At 30.3% G+C, this 15,758-nt stretch overlaps 1 protein-coding gene across 1 annotated transcript in view; it reads right to left on the bottom strand.

The window, feature by feature from the left end:
* Reck (Reversion-inducing-cysteine-rich protein with kazal motifs) overlaps window positions 1-7,087 on the bottom strand; it is a 164,840-nt gene extending 157,753 nt beyond the window's left edge. Inside the window, exon 1 of the mRNA XM_076401879.1 lies at window positions 6,786-7,087. Coding sequence (XP_076257994.1) covers window positions 6,786-6,930 — 145 coding nt within the window. The 5' untranslated portion in view covers window positions 6,931-7,087. The remainder of the gene's footprint in view (window positions 1-6,785) is intronic.
* Between the last annotated feature and the right edge of the window lie 8,671 nt (window positions 7,088-15,758).

Raw genomic sequence — 15,758 nt, 5'->3', positions numbered from 1 at the left:
TTTCCACTGACTTGTGACACGGTGCATTGTCTTGGTGAAGCACCACTTTCTTTTTCTTCAAATGTGGTCGTTTTTCGGCGATTTCGTCCTTCAAAGGGTCTAATAACGCTATGTAATAGTCGCCGTTGATGGCCCTTCCTTTTACAAGGTAATCAATGAAAATTATTCCATGCGCATCCCAAAATACAGACGCCATAACCTTGCCAGCGTTTTCCCACGCTTTGGAGCAGATTCATCGTGTCGGATGGATCCACTCGGATGACTGTCGATTGGACTTCGGAGTGAAATGATGGAGCCATGTTTCATCCATTATTACATATCAAAGCAAAAACTAGGATTTATTGCGCCTGACCATCTTCAAACACTGCTCCGAATCACCAACTCGTCGTTCTTTTTGGTCAAAAGTGATCTCGCGCGACACCCACTTTGCACAGAGCTTTCACATACCCAAATATTCGTGTATATAATAATAATTCGTAATATAATAATTGAGTCAAATTGTGTGAATTTAAAGTCTCATAAAACGATTGTCATTATAGACCGGATTATTAGCAGACAACTTAAAAGAAATATTATTCATATTGTCTTTAAACTCTAAGTGCAATAAAAATGAAACTTTTTAGGCAACGAAACCAAATGTACATTATTTTCTATAAGCTGTGTTTTGTAGTAGTTCTAGAGCATACTCCACCCCACTTTATAAGTACTACATAATCGAGCGTTTCCAGCTAACAACTATTTATTCTGTAATCTACACTAAATAATGGGTTGTCAAAATAATCTAGGAACTGACACAATGATCCCCTAGTTTACATTAAAACTAATAACCAAAAAAAGCTGTTGCAATGTGGACGATCGAGGAAAAGTGAAAAAGTTGCAATTTCATTAACAAAAAAATGTAATTAATATGATTGTGAACTTAGGTATCGAATTTCAGAGCTGACTAGGGGAGGATTTATGTAATGGTAATTATGTAAATTCGCCACTGATAATAATGGACTAAAGTTGGTTGTTAATGATCAATCATATGCTGTTATTTGTTCAGTATATACATATTCGTAAACTTAGATCACAACATTTTAAACAACGGTTTTAAATTTTATAAACTGAGCCAACAATAATAGTAGATCAAAGTTAAGCTTGATTCAGTAAATTTTATATGAATCAGTGTTCGGTCTTTATGCCAAATTGTTGATTCACGTAATCATCAGTAATTTTTATTCAGTTCATAAATATTTGTCAACTTAAATAATTGCAACCTATGTTTTCAATTTTATTTATTGAAACAAAAATAATAATAGACCAAACATAAGTGAGTGTATGAACCGAAGACACTCACACAAACTTTAGTCATAGTAGTCATCAGTAATTATTTCTTATATTTCAGAAATATTTGAGAACTTAGATCAGCAATTGTATTTGCTGAACGAATATAGTAATTTACTACAGTTGAATGTTTTAAAGGTTTAAACTCGATTTATTTTGAGATTAGCGATCAGACATAATATTTTTAAGTTGGTCTATGGAATTAACTTACCTTGTACAGTTACCCAATAATTTCCTAAAGCAACAAAAAAACCAAAACAAACATCATTTTCAATTAAAAATGAAAAAAATGTATTAAGAAAATTTTGTTTTAACTTTAACTTGTCTATAGTAAAAATAGTATTATAGTAAATATGAAATTGATTAAACGAAATTCATTATTATAAAGAAAAAGGTATTAATGAAAAAGGAGCTATATTTATATTTTCTTTAAATAACAAATTTAAAATATTGGAATAAAAAATTGTCACATATAAGAACTGTATGTACGCATATCACTAAGACAATGTTACTCAATGTTTACATCAGTGGTTTAAAATTGATAATTAAAAATAAACCGAAAAAGATATTTTCTTATCTCCGTTGACAAATTATTATATGTTACAGTTATATTGTAATTAATTGAGATATTATATTATTAATACTGTTACTATTAAGATTTCTATTAGAAAAATAGGTTTTACAACAATAAAAAAGTATTATATACTTGGATAAAACCAGTCTTGAATGTTGAATGAAATATTGCAATATATTAGGACTATACAATATATAAAATAATTCAACGTGCGCATATGAACTTTGTAAAATTACTTTCGTGATTACTAATTTTTAGAATATTCCAATAAATTTAAGATGAATTAATTAACACGATTTTTTTATTAATTCATGATTTTACCATTTACAACGGATTTTTAATATACAACTGTTAATGTAATAGGAATGTTATTCGTATAGTTCTTAAATTGTAAGTGCAATAAAAATATTTAACAACGCCTACTAAATTATTTTGTATAATCTGTGTTGTATAAGTAGTTTTATGGAATACCTTACCCCACCTTATAAGTAATACATGATCGAGCTTTTGTTAGTTCAGAAACATACTTTAAAACTATTTCTTGTGTAGTCTACACTAAATCGTTGGTTGTAAAAATAATATAGGAATTGACACGATTCCCTAGTTCATAAACTAATAACAGGAGAAAGCTTATGTAATGAGGACGACTGAGAACAAATAAACATAAAGTTGCAACTTCACTAACAAGAAATGTTATTTTCACAGATAATTTAATAGAGACATTATTCGTATTGTATTTAAACTGTAAGTACAATAAAAACTGTTTAACAGCGTATGCGATCAAAGGTATATTATTTTATATAATCTGGACTGTATGAGTAATTTTAAAGCAGAGCTTTATATGTGGTCGTGGTTTATGTGATCAATCATATATCATTATGTGATAACTTTTCTCTTATTCTTCTTCTTCTGGAGTGCAACGTTCTCAATTTAAAATTAAATAAATTGAGACAAATATAATAGCAATAACAGAAGTTGAATTTGATTCATATTATCATCAGTACTTTTTATTTACTTCATAAATAATTGTCAACTTAAATAACTGCGTCTTATGTTTTAAATTTATTGATACAAAAACAATAATAGCCCAAAATTGAGTGAGTGTCTTTATGAACCAAAGACACTCACTGAATTTTAGTCATAGTAGTCAATAATAATTATTTCTTATATTTCATAAATATTTGGGAACTTAGATCAGCACAGAATTGTATAGATGAACGAATATAGTAATTAACTAAAGTTGAGTGTTAAAACTAAAGATATCTATAATTACTCAGGCAATTTTGAACTCGATTTGTATTGAGATTAGTACCCAAATATAATATTTTTGAAGTTGTTGTATTAATTAAACTGTAGTAAATAGTCTAAATCAAACTGAATTAACGTATATTAACGCATACTGTGTTTCAAATCTTATTTAACCTGAAAATTAAAGTATTTTTTGGTTCATGTCGTCAGTAACTATTTCTAAAATTTACCAAATATTTGTGAACTTGGATCAGCAGAGAAAATGAACACATATATTTTAAATTATGATAAAAATGAACAAAGAATTATTTGTCTGCATGTCACTAAGACAGTGTTACCACTGTTTATACCCTCTACTAAACAAAAACATGGATTTAAAATAGATTAAATAAATAAGAATTAACCGAAAATAAATATTTTCTTATCTCGGTTGAAAGACATTTAAATTTTATCAGAATAAGTCTTATTAATTCCGTAATTATTAAGATTTTTGTTACGAAAAGAGTAAATCGGTTTAAAAAATTAATTTTAAATTTGATATAATTTCGCTGCATTTTTAAAGTAATAAATACATCATGATTTTAATAATTGATAACCTTGTGATCTTTAGACATTATTTATATAATTTAAATCACAGATAATTTAATAGGGACATTATTCGTATTGTATTTAAACTGTAAGTAAAATAAAAAATGTTTAACGGCGTATGCGATCAAAGGTATATTATTTTATATAATCTGTACTGTATCAGTAATTTTAAGGCCGAGCTTTATATGTGGTCGTGGTTTATATGATCATTCAAATGTCATTATGTGATAACTTTTCTCTTATTCTTCTTCTTCTGAAGTGCAACGTTCCCAATTTAAAATTATACAAATTGAGACAAATATAATAGTAATAACAGAAGTTGAATTTGATTCATATTATCATTAGTACTTTTTATTTACTTCATAAATAATTGTCAACTTAAATAACTGCATCCTATGTTTTAAATTTTATTTATTGAAACAAAAACAATAAAAGCCCAAAGTTGAGTGAGTGTCTTTATGAAGCAAAGACACTCACTCAATTTTAGTCATAGTAGATATTAATAATTATTTCTTATATTTCATAAATATTTGGGAACTTAGATCAGCACAGAATTGTATAGATGAACGAATATAGTAATTAACTAAAGTTGAGTGTTAAAACTGAAGATATCTATAATTACTCAGGCAATTTTGAACTCGATTTGTGTTGAGATTAGTGCCCAAACATAATATTTTTGACGTTGTTGTATTAATTAAACTGTAGTAAATAGTTTAAATGAAACTGATTCAACGTATATTAACGCATACTGTGTTTCAAATCTTAATTGATCTGAAAATTAAAGTATTTTTGGTTCATGTCATCAGTAACTATTTCTAAAATTTACCAAATATTTGTGAACTTGGATCAGCAGAGAAAATGAATACATATATGTTAAATTATGATAAAATTGAACAAAGAATTATTTGTCTGCATGTCACTAACACAGTGTTACCCACTGTTTATACCCTCTACTAAACAAAAACATGGATTTAAAATTGATTAAATAAATAAGAATTAACCGAAAATAAATATTCTCTTATCTCGGTTGAAAGAAATTTAAATTTTATCAGAATAAGTCTTATTAATTCCGTAATTATGTTATTAATAAGATTTTTGTTACGAAAAGAGTAAATTGGTTTAAAAAATTAATTTTAAATTTGATATAATTTCGCTGCATTTTTAAAGTAATAAGTACATCTTGGTTTTAATAATTGATAACCTCGTGATCTTTAGACATTATTTATATAGTTTAATTCACAGATATTTTAATAGGGACATTATTCGTATTGTATTTAAACTGTAAGTACAATAAAAAATGTTTAACGGCGTATGCGATCAAAGGTATATCATTTTATATAATCTGTACTGTATGAGTAATCTTAAGGTCGAGCTTTATATGTGGTCGTGGTTTATATGATCATTCAAATGTCATTATGTGATAACTTTTCTCTTATTCTTCGTTCAACGTTCCCAATTTAAAATTATACAAATTGAGACAAATATAATAGTAATAACAGAAGTTGAATTTCATTCATATTATCATCAGTACATTTTATTTACTTCATAAATAATTGTCAACTTAAATAACTGCATCTTATGTTTTAAATTTATTGAAACAAAAACAATAATAGCCCAAAGTTGAGGGAGCGTCTTTATGAACCGAAGACACTCACTCAATTTTAGTCATAGTAGTCAATAATAATTATTTCTTATATTTCATAAATATTTGGGAACTTAGATCAGCACAGAATTGTATAGATGAACGAATATAGTAATTAACTAAAGTTGAGTGTTAAAACTAAAGATATCTATAATTACTCAGGCAATTTTGAACTCGATTTGTGTTGAGATTAGTGCCCAAACATAATATTTTTGACGTTGTTGTATTAATTAAACTGTAGTAAATAGTTTAAATGAAACTGATTCAACGTATATTAACGCATACTGTGTTTCAAATCTTAATTGATCTGAAAATTAAAGTATTTTTGGTTCATGTCATCAGTAACTATTTCTAAAATTTACCAAACATTTGTGAACCTGGATCAGCAGAGAAAATGAACACATATATGTTAAATTATGACAAAAATGAACAAAGAATTATTTGTCTGCATGTCACTAACACAGTGTTACCCACTGTTTATACCCTCTACTAAACAAAAACATAGATTTAAAATTGATTAAATAAATAAAAATTAACCGAAAATAAATATTTTCTTATCTCGGTTGAAGGAAATTTAAATTTTATCAAAATAAGTCTTATTAATTCCGTAATTATGTTATTAATAAGATTTTTGTTACGAAAAGAGTAAATTGGTTTAAAAAATTAATTTTAAATTTGATATAATTTCGCTGCATTTTTAAAGTAATAAATACATCATGATTTTAATAATTGATAACCTCGTGATCTTTAGACATTATTTATATAGTTTAATTAACAGATATTTTAATAGGGACATTATTCGTATTGTATTTAAACTGTAAGTACAATAAAAACTGTTTAACAGCGTATGCGATCAAAGGTATATCATTTTATATAATCTGTACTGTATGAGTAATCTTAAGGTCGAGCTTTATATGTGGTCGTGGTTTATATGATCATTCAAATGTCATTATGTGATAACTTTTCTCTTATTCTTCGTTCAACGTTCCCAATTTAAAATTATACAAATTGAGACAAATATAATAGTAATAACAGAAGTTGAATTTCATTCATATTATCATCAGTACATTTTATTTACTTCATAAATAATTGTCAACTTAAATAACTGCATCTTATGTTTTAAATTTATTGAAACAAAAACAATAATAGCCCAAAGTTGAGTGAGCGTCTTTATGAACCGAAGACACTCACTCAATTTTAGTCATAGTAGTCAATAATAATTATTTCTTATATTTCATAAATATTTGGGAACTTAAATCAGCACAGAATTGTATAGATAAACGAATATAGTAATTAACTAAAGTTGAATTAGAGGTTTCTATAATTAATCAGGCAATTTCAAACTCGTTTTATTATGAGATTATTGATCAAACATTAATTTTAAGTTGGTCTATGGGATGATCTTACCTTGTGCAGTTACACAATAATTTCCTAAAATAACAAAAAACAAAACAAACACTATTCTCCAACTACGGCACATGGCGATAATGTTACGTCCGCGTCCGTGCACGACGTCCCGACGCCACGCACGGGCATCCGCCGCCGGCGTCATTTTCGTCTTTCAACTTTTTTTTTCTCTCGCTTTTTTCCGTCACCCGAGTCGTCGATGCACGTGTTAAGCGCGACGGTGCGACAACGGACGCGAGGTCTCCATCGCCGACGCCAACAAACTGACTGAAGCCGGACTCGTCGAAAGTCAAGTTCTGTTTATTTCTCAATGGCCAAGTCAAAGCACTCGAGCGGGTGGCGGGTGGAGGCGAGTGTTACGGGCGCCCTGGAGAGGCTTTGGCTCTTGATACCCCTGCGTCAAGTGATTTTCCAACGGGCCGTTATGAGTTTTCGGTATAATCGAGTGGTTATGCTCGCATGAATGAAATTCTAGACGGGAACTGGGGAAGTTCTCATATTTATTACTGTTCACGACAAATATGGATTATTTAAACCGTGTTCGACCACTTGGGTTACAAAAAATAACCGATTAGCTATGTTTTGAATGGTTTATTTTAAACTGGAACAACTGTTAAGGGTCTTGATGAGAGGACGAACGAAACCAGTCTGTTATTTCTGTAAAATAACAAAAATTACACGTTTCACATTAACAACAGTTATTATATTTGTTTCAATTGTTTCAATTTCAATATATTTGTACAAATTGTTTTACAGAAAAAGAGTCTTTTTGATTTTAATACACTTATTAGCTGACAAAAAGCCAACAATATAGCTATTCCAAGTTTATAAATATGATCAAATCCCTGTAAATATACACTTTTTCTAATTATTATTTAATTAATGTATTGTTACTAGTGGTTTCCGTCTAACCTACAATTTGTCTTTATGCTAACTTAAATCTAGGTATATAACTAGGAGGACCCATCGGCCCTAACTCAGTCCCTGGTGAAATAATGTTTATACACGTCATTGCTGAATTTTTTAATATATGCACCTCACTACACAACACTACACAAAATCAGACGGTTTGATTCTCTTGAGCCTGTGTCCTGTTCTGGTGGTATCCAAAAGTTGCAATATTTCAATATTAGTATGAGAATGGAGCCTCATGCCCCCTTGCAATTCTCTTGATTTCTTGATTGACTGTGGGTCTGAAGGTCTCGATGTAGGTAATCAGTCCTATAGTATTTGGGTGCACCCACAATACCTCTCAGGACTTTGTTCTGAAATTTTTTTATTTTATTTATGTTTGGAGAACATGCCCATAATTGAACTCCGTATGTCCATATAGGTTTCAATATTTGCTTATATAATAGCTATTTATGATGTACTGATAATTGTGATTTCAATTCTAGTTCCTTTCTTTTCTTCTTTATATGTTCCTTCCAGCGAAGTTTTGCATCGACATTCATTCCAAGATATTTAACGTTGTTGCTATATGGAATGATAGTGTTATTTAATGTTATTGCTGCTTGTACGTTCCGTTTATAGGTGAACTACACATGCACAGATTTACTTTCATTACTTTTTATTTTCCAAGCTTGTATCCAATTATTTATATTGTCACTTGCCTGTTGTAATTTTCGTGAAGCTTCTTCACTATTGTCTCCGACAGCTATAATCGCAGTATCATCAGCAAATGTAGCTTCATTTATTGTAAAGTAGATAAAGCATTGGTCCCAGTACACTTCCTTGTGGTACACCTACTTTAGCTTCTTTTATTGTAGAGTAAGCTTCTTCTTACTTGACTGGTTGTAATGTATGATTTTAATAGTTCGATGTGTGGTTTTGGTAGCATTTTCTGTAGTTTATGAACAAGGCCTCCATGCCAAACCTTATCGAGCTGAGTATAGCTGAGTATACTTTTTGACTTTCGTAGGCTTTTTCAATAACATCTCTTATTCTGTGGACCTGGTCAATTGTTGAGTGTTTGTTAATAAACCAAAATTGATGTGTTGGTATTAGGTTTTTTCTTTCTATGATGTAAATATACACTTGATCAGGATTTTCTTAAAAACAGAGTAGAGTCGATTGAAAGAAGAAAAAAGTAGAAAACAGTTATTCCTAAATCAGTAAGCCATTCAGGTTTTTTTTTGACAGCATATTACGACAAAAAAAACTTAAGTAAATCCGTTGTTTACTATACTAAATTTACTTTTTAATTAAAAAAAGGCACGTGGTTCATTAGACTCCACAGTAAGGAACAATTCGAAGTGCTCACTTGGACCAATGTATTGTACAAATCGTTACACATTAAAACGGGAAATAGATGATTAAAAACATAACAAAATTTGTGGGATTCCTCATAGAAATAAAAACAAAATTTAAATGAACTTTTAGTTAAAAAAATCGAACATGATTAATGTATTCACTGCCACAGTTAATGCAAACATGAACAGCATTGAGAGCCCATTCACTGCAACTAGCGCTTTATATCCTTTTTTCTCTTGGGGAACTCTCTGAACAGAACTTGGCGCACACTAAATTAAAATAATCATCCTCATCACTGTCTCAAGGAAGCTGAGTTTCCTTTACATTCTTCTTATTCTTCTTGTCGGCATTTTTAGTAATTGTCTTAACCGAGTGATTCTCTACATCAAACTCTGAGGACATGTCACAGAAATGTGTTAAAGACAGTCAGCATTTTATAACGTGTTCCTCATCGAAATACAATTTATTGTCTTGTATAAAGTATATGGATAAATAATCAGCACGATATACATGTTGAAGCTTGTGTTATATTAGAAGGTATGATTGGCAGATAAAAAAATCAATGGATTTTGTCGTGCTCAATGGTTTGCAACAAACCGCTAGCGACTAAACTTTAAGACACTACAGATGTTTCAACTATTGTTCCCTTATTACATTAACAACAATTATTATATTTATTTCAACTGTACTAATTACGATACAATTGAACAAATATGTAGATCAGTCAACCAAATTAATAATTGATGTGCTGCATTTCTCGACACTTCTCAGGCCTTCGACAGGATGGGCACACTGGACTGCACGTTATATTGAAAAAACTTTTGTCCCATACGCACTTTCAACTGCTGAAACCGTACCTCACAGGTAGAAAGTTTTATCAAACAGGGTGACGAATACACTGACCTACACCCAATATATTCGGGTGTTCCGCGGGGCAGTGTTTTGGCTCATCTGTTGTATACAGCTGACCTACCGACCTCAAGAAACACCTCTATTGCAACATATGCTGACGATATAGCGGTTTTATCATCACACGAGGATGCAATATCAGCGACAAGAAACGTCCAACTTCATCTTCACAAAGTCGAATTGTGGTTGAAAACGTAGCAAATGAGACAAAATCTACCCATGTGCAATTCATCCTTTCTAAAAGAACATGTCCCTCAGAAAATAGAATAATCATGAACTTCCGCAAGCGTTAAATATTTGGGAATGCATTTCGATCGACATTTGACTTGGAAAATACAGATAGTGACAGAACGCAAACAGCTTGGGCTTAAACCAAACCAAATGTATTGGCTGATAGGGCGTAAATCTAAATTATCATTATATAACAAGGTTTTTCTGCATAAGTTAATACTTAGGCACATTTGGACCTATGGTATTGAACTGTCGCATACTACTAGCATATTTAACATAAATATCCTCCAGAGGTTCCAGATTAAAGTGTTGCGAGTCATCATCGATGCCCCTTATTACAAAACAAAAAAAACAAAATGATTAAGCGCGATATCCCCTTAGAAGCCATAACGAGTGTAATTCGGAATGTTAGTGCGAACTACTCTGAAAGACTATTACTGAATCCCAATGCCAAACAGTTAAATGTGCGCGATGACAGTGTAGTACATAGACTCAAACGCAAACTACTATACGAACTAATTAATAGACACACAGAGTGAGATTTAATAATATCTAGTATAAACACTTTTTAGTGTAAGTTAGGATATACTTTAAAATAAGTTAGAATAGTATCTAGAATAAGATTTAGATCACTTAGTGAAGTGATCTTCTACATGCCAGAATGGTTATATTATATAACTGAAATCATATAATAATACTTATTAACCACGGTCAGATTGTTGACATTCTAAGGGATTAATAAAAAAATGTACCAATTGTGGCGATTAATTATTCTTGTTTTTCAGAAAAAGATTCTTTTTAACAGTGTTTAAAGCGGGGTTACTTGATCAGGATTTTGTTCAAATCACCATAAGCTCGATTTAAATAAAATAATAGAAAAGAGTTACTCTTAAATCAGTTGTTTGTTTATTCTTCCGCATACTACGATCAAAAAACTTTAGGCAAAACATCTGCATAAAAGGCATATGGCTCATTAGACTTAAGGAGTCACTTGAGCGACCTTTGAATTCATTCAATTAACGGTATTAAATTAATTTTCAAGAAAAGAAGACCGGTTGATGTTGGATTGGAAATCGTAGTTAAGTAGAATATAGTCTCGCACATAAAAATAAATATCTTGGGAAACAAAGTGCTAATTATAGATATAATCTATCTTGTCATATTTCATCATTTCATGTTTGACGTTTATTTTATGGCAATTTAATCTCCAAAATAATATATTTTGTACAAGTTTCTATTTAATATGTATCATATTTAAAGTTTTTCGATAGACCCTCGTGTTTTTGTCTTTCAAACCAAAGAATCCACTAATGTATCGTCTCTTCTCAGTCTTTTCGCCTCCACTAATATACGTACGATTGTTAATCAAACATTAATAGCTGTTCAAGGAAATATATGTAGATAAATCACATATAAGCAGAAAAGTGAAGGCGTAACATAGAAAATGCGTTTATTTTTGTTCAAAACTAGTTTTATTCATTAACGTAATATCCATCAAGAGCCACACAATCATTCCAGCGGTGCTCTAACATTTCAATACTACTTTTATATAATGATTTATATTTTGCTTCAAAATAGGCTTGTTATCAGCTGCTGTTCACTGAGATGATGATTGTTTTACTTCCATAGTTAAATGCTCATGCAATATAAAACCAGCACGTTCTTTTGATATAATTGCGATGTTAACGAACTCACGCAACTTAACTTTTCAATCACTCAAAATGATTTTGTGGATTTTTTATGTTTTCGTAAGTATTTACCTGGATTTTGATTTCAGCGATACGTCTTTCTTTTTTATTTCTCAAGAACTTAAAAATTATATTTATATATTGTTTATTTTATTATCCAACATAATTGAATGTGAAATTCTAGTGTTGTTGGCCATATGTATATTAATTAGGACACACAATTACCAAATAGCAATACTTAGGATCCTCAAAGAAAACCAAGAAATCTCTAATTGAAACAAACCAAAAAGCTAATTTTTTTATAATATATTACTTCTCATAGTTTAATGTTAAGTAAAAGAATTGTTTTTCTTACTTTAATATAAAAAAAACAACTTCAACATGCAAGAATGCTGTGAGGTTATAGGTGAGTCAGGAGTCATGAGTCAGGAGTCTTTGTAACTTTTTAGCAATTTTAAAATGACTTGTCTTGAAAAGAGGTCTTGTCTAACATAGAATTGACGTAATATGCCACTAATTCAAAAAAAAATACCCTAATTTTTCTGAGAGTATTTACTTGTAGAAACAAGCTCATGTTGGTTTGAGGATACGCAAGTTGAAATGACAAAACTTACTTACCTTAAACTCTTACATAGCCTGATCTTACGCTCCTGGCTTTACAAACCTCAATCAATAGAAGAACTATACCGTCGCTATACCCGAAAATGTTTGAATATATTTAATTACAAAATGTCTAAATTTCTTGCACTATTGCCTATTCCATATTTTCCATTCCATTCCATGCTACATAGTCTGATTACAAGTTTAGCCAGCTTTTTCGGATTTTACGTCGGGTGTTTTCGGCTGGTAAGATTATGGCTTCTGTATTTTGGAATAAGCATGGAATAATTTCCATTGACTATTGAAAAAGGCAGGACCATCAATAGCGACTATTAAATAGCCTTATTCGACCGTTTGATAGACAAAATCGCCGAAAAACGGCCGCATCTGAAAAAAGTGGTACTTCACCAAGACAATGCACCCTGTCACCATTCAGTGAAAATGATGGCAAAAATCTATGAATCGAAATTTACACTCCTGCCTATGGACAATTGCAGATATTAACAAAGCTCAATCAATTGAAGAACTATACCGTCGCTATACAAAATGTCTAATTTTCTTGCACTATTGCCTATTCCATGTTGTTTTCTATGTTAATCTTATGTCAGAATATTTCTAGTTTTGACCTGATAGTATAAGAAAATAACAGGCTATGGAAATTACTCACAATTATTTAAACATCTATAAAGCCGATAAATTTGCAATTGTATTCATGATTATTTATAAACCAGATATCAGAGCTGGTGGGTATATTATTAAACATATATTTGATTTGTTACATGTGTGAAATACGTGATAAAATTAACTAGTGCAGTAGAAACATTGTGTTACATCTATCGGTAATAACTGTTTCATTTTTGTTTTCATTTTCACTTAATAGTCTTTATTCAATTTAATAAGATGTACTTTTTAAAATATTTTGGTCAATACTATTATATTTACCCCTGACATAAAGTATTTTTACATGAAACATTACTGATTGCTCATTAACATAAGATACTATCAAATAAAGCTACTTGTCTTTGTTTTGAACAAACAAAAGATAGTTCATAAAACAAAATAATAACATATTACAATAATTCAATTCGCATCCGTCTATAACCCAAAAGAACTATGTTATATTTTATAAAGAGCTATATTTTCCTAATAATATTAAATCGATAATATTATTTTAGATAATATTAGTAAAATAACTGATAATGTGTGTACGTTAACTGTACTATTTAAAAAAAAATAATGAGCTTTTTGATAACCTCCAACTGTAAGTTGCTGTTGTATTTCATATATTGTTTTATTTTTTATTTAAATGGCACTATTTCTAGTTTCGATTTAGTTATAAGTGTTCAGAGTATGAAAATTAATCCCAATTATTTAAACATTTACACAGCAAATAGATTTACTACATTTGCATTCGTAATTATTTATAAACCAGATATTAAATGTGTTGTTAATGTTTCATTAAATGGGCGTACTATTTGTCACATGTGTGAAATATATGATTAACTGAGCTATTACAAAATGTATATTATGTCTGCTATATTTACTTAAAATAATAGAAATATTTACATAGTTTAAGTTTGTAAATAAGCTGTAATTATATTTTTATGAGAGTATTTACTTGTACAAACATGCCCATGTTGGTTTGAGGATACGCTAGTAAAAAGAGCAAAACTTACTTACCTTAAATTGCTCTTACATAGCCAGATCTTACACTCCTGGCTTTACAAATCTCAATCAATACCGTCGCTATACCAGAACATGTTTGAATATATTTAATTACAAAATTTCCAAATTTCTTGCATTATTACCTATTCCATGTTGTTTTCTATGTTAATCTTATGTCAGAATATTTCTAGTTTTGACCTGATAGTATAAGAAAATAACAGGCTATGGAAATTACTCACAATTATTTAAACATCTATAAAGCCGATAAATTTGCAATTGTATTCATGATTATTTATAAACCAGATATCAGAGCTGGTGGGTATAATATTAAACGTATATTTAATTTGTTACATGTGTGAAATACGTAACAAAATTGTATATCGTAACAATATCGGTAATAACTGTTTCATTTTTGTTTTCATTTTCCCTTAATAGTCTTTATTCAGTACAATTTTAGGTCAAATACTATCAGATAAAGCTTTATATTTATATTATTGAAAACCACAAGCTCCATTAAAACGTACTAAATCACTTCAAAAAAAATCACAGACTATGAACTGGAAAATACAGCTTAAAAGCTCAATATCCTGCGATCGTCTTACTTGCATATTGATAGAATACAACAGAACAATAGAAACTAATAAATTTGTAAATTAAGACTGTACTAATCAAGGAAGATATTCCACGAACATCCCAAAATATTCAGTCATGACCTACTTAAAAGGCCAATTATATACTAGTTATAATAACAGGACAAGAAAAGTCCCCGGCCTGACACATAATGGCGCTACTAGAATTAAAGCCATATTTTTCTTAGTTAACCCTAACCCTCAAGAGATGCGTGTATAAATTTGACAACTGTAGAATCGTTAGTTTGTGAATTACAGCATTTTGAGTGAAGCAACTTTTGTTATTGTGAAAAAAGTGGATAATTGTTTTTTGAATTGCTTTTTGAAGGGAAAAAATATAGTTGAAGCAAAAACTGGGCTTGATGCCGAGTTTCCGGATACTACCCCACGAAAACCAACCATCAAGGATCGGTATGCTAAGTTTAGACGTGGTGAAATGAGCATCTAATATATCCATCATTCAACGAAGGCGTGCTATTGTTGATGCTCCGTACTATATTTCAAATAAAGTGAACGCGATATTCCTCTAGAACCTATAACGAGTGGACGCCCAAAAGTGGTTGTTACCGACGAAAACATTTAAAAAATCCACAAAATTATTTTGAATGACCGTAAATTGAAATTGAATGAAATAACAGACACTCTAATGATATCAACTGAACGTGTACATCATATCATACTTATTGCCAATAGGGCAGATTGTGGACTCACGAATATTTGGGTATGAGAAAGCTCTGTGCAAAGTGGGTGCCGCGCGAACTCACTTTTGACCAAAAACAACGACGAGTTGATGATTCGGAGCAGTGTTTGAAAATTATCAAGGGTAATAAACCGGAGTTTTTGCATCAGTATGTGATAATGGATGAAACATGGCTCCATTATTTCACTCCGAAGTCCAATCAACAGTCATCTGAGTGGACTGCGCATGATGAACCCGCTCCAAAGCGTGGGTAAACGCAACAGTCGGCTGGCAAGATTATGGCGTCTGTATTGTGGGA

Source organism: Rhynchophorus ferrugineus, unplaced genomic scaffold, assembly GCF_030347505.1.
Source record: "Rhynchophorus ferrugineus isolate W39M unplaced genomic scaffold, kcgeb_rfMv2 rfM1, whole genome shotgun sequence".
Taxonomy (NCBI): domain Eukaryota; kingdom Metazoa; phylum Arthropoda; class Insecta; order Coleoptera; family Curculionidae; genus Rhynchophorus; species Rhynchophorus ferrugineus.
Note: the sequence above shows the minus strand (reverse complement) of the source record. Positions and strands in the feature narration are given on the sequence as shown.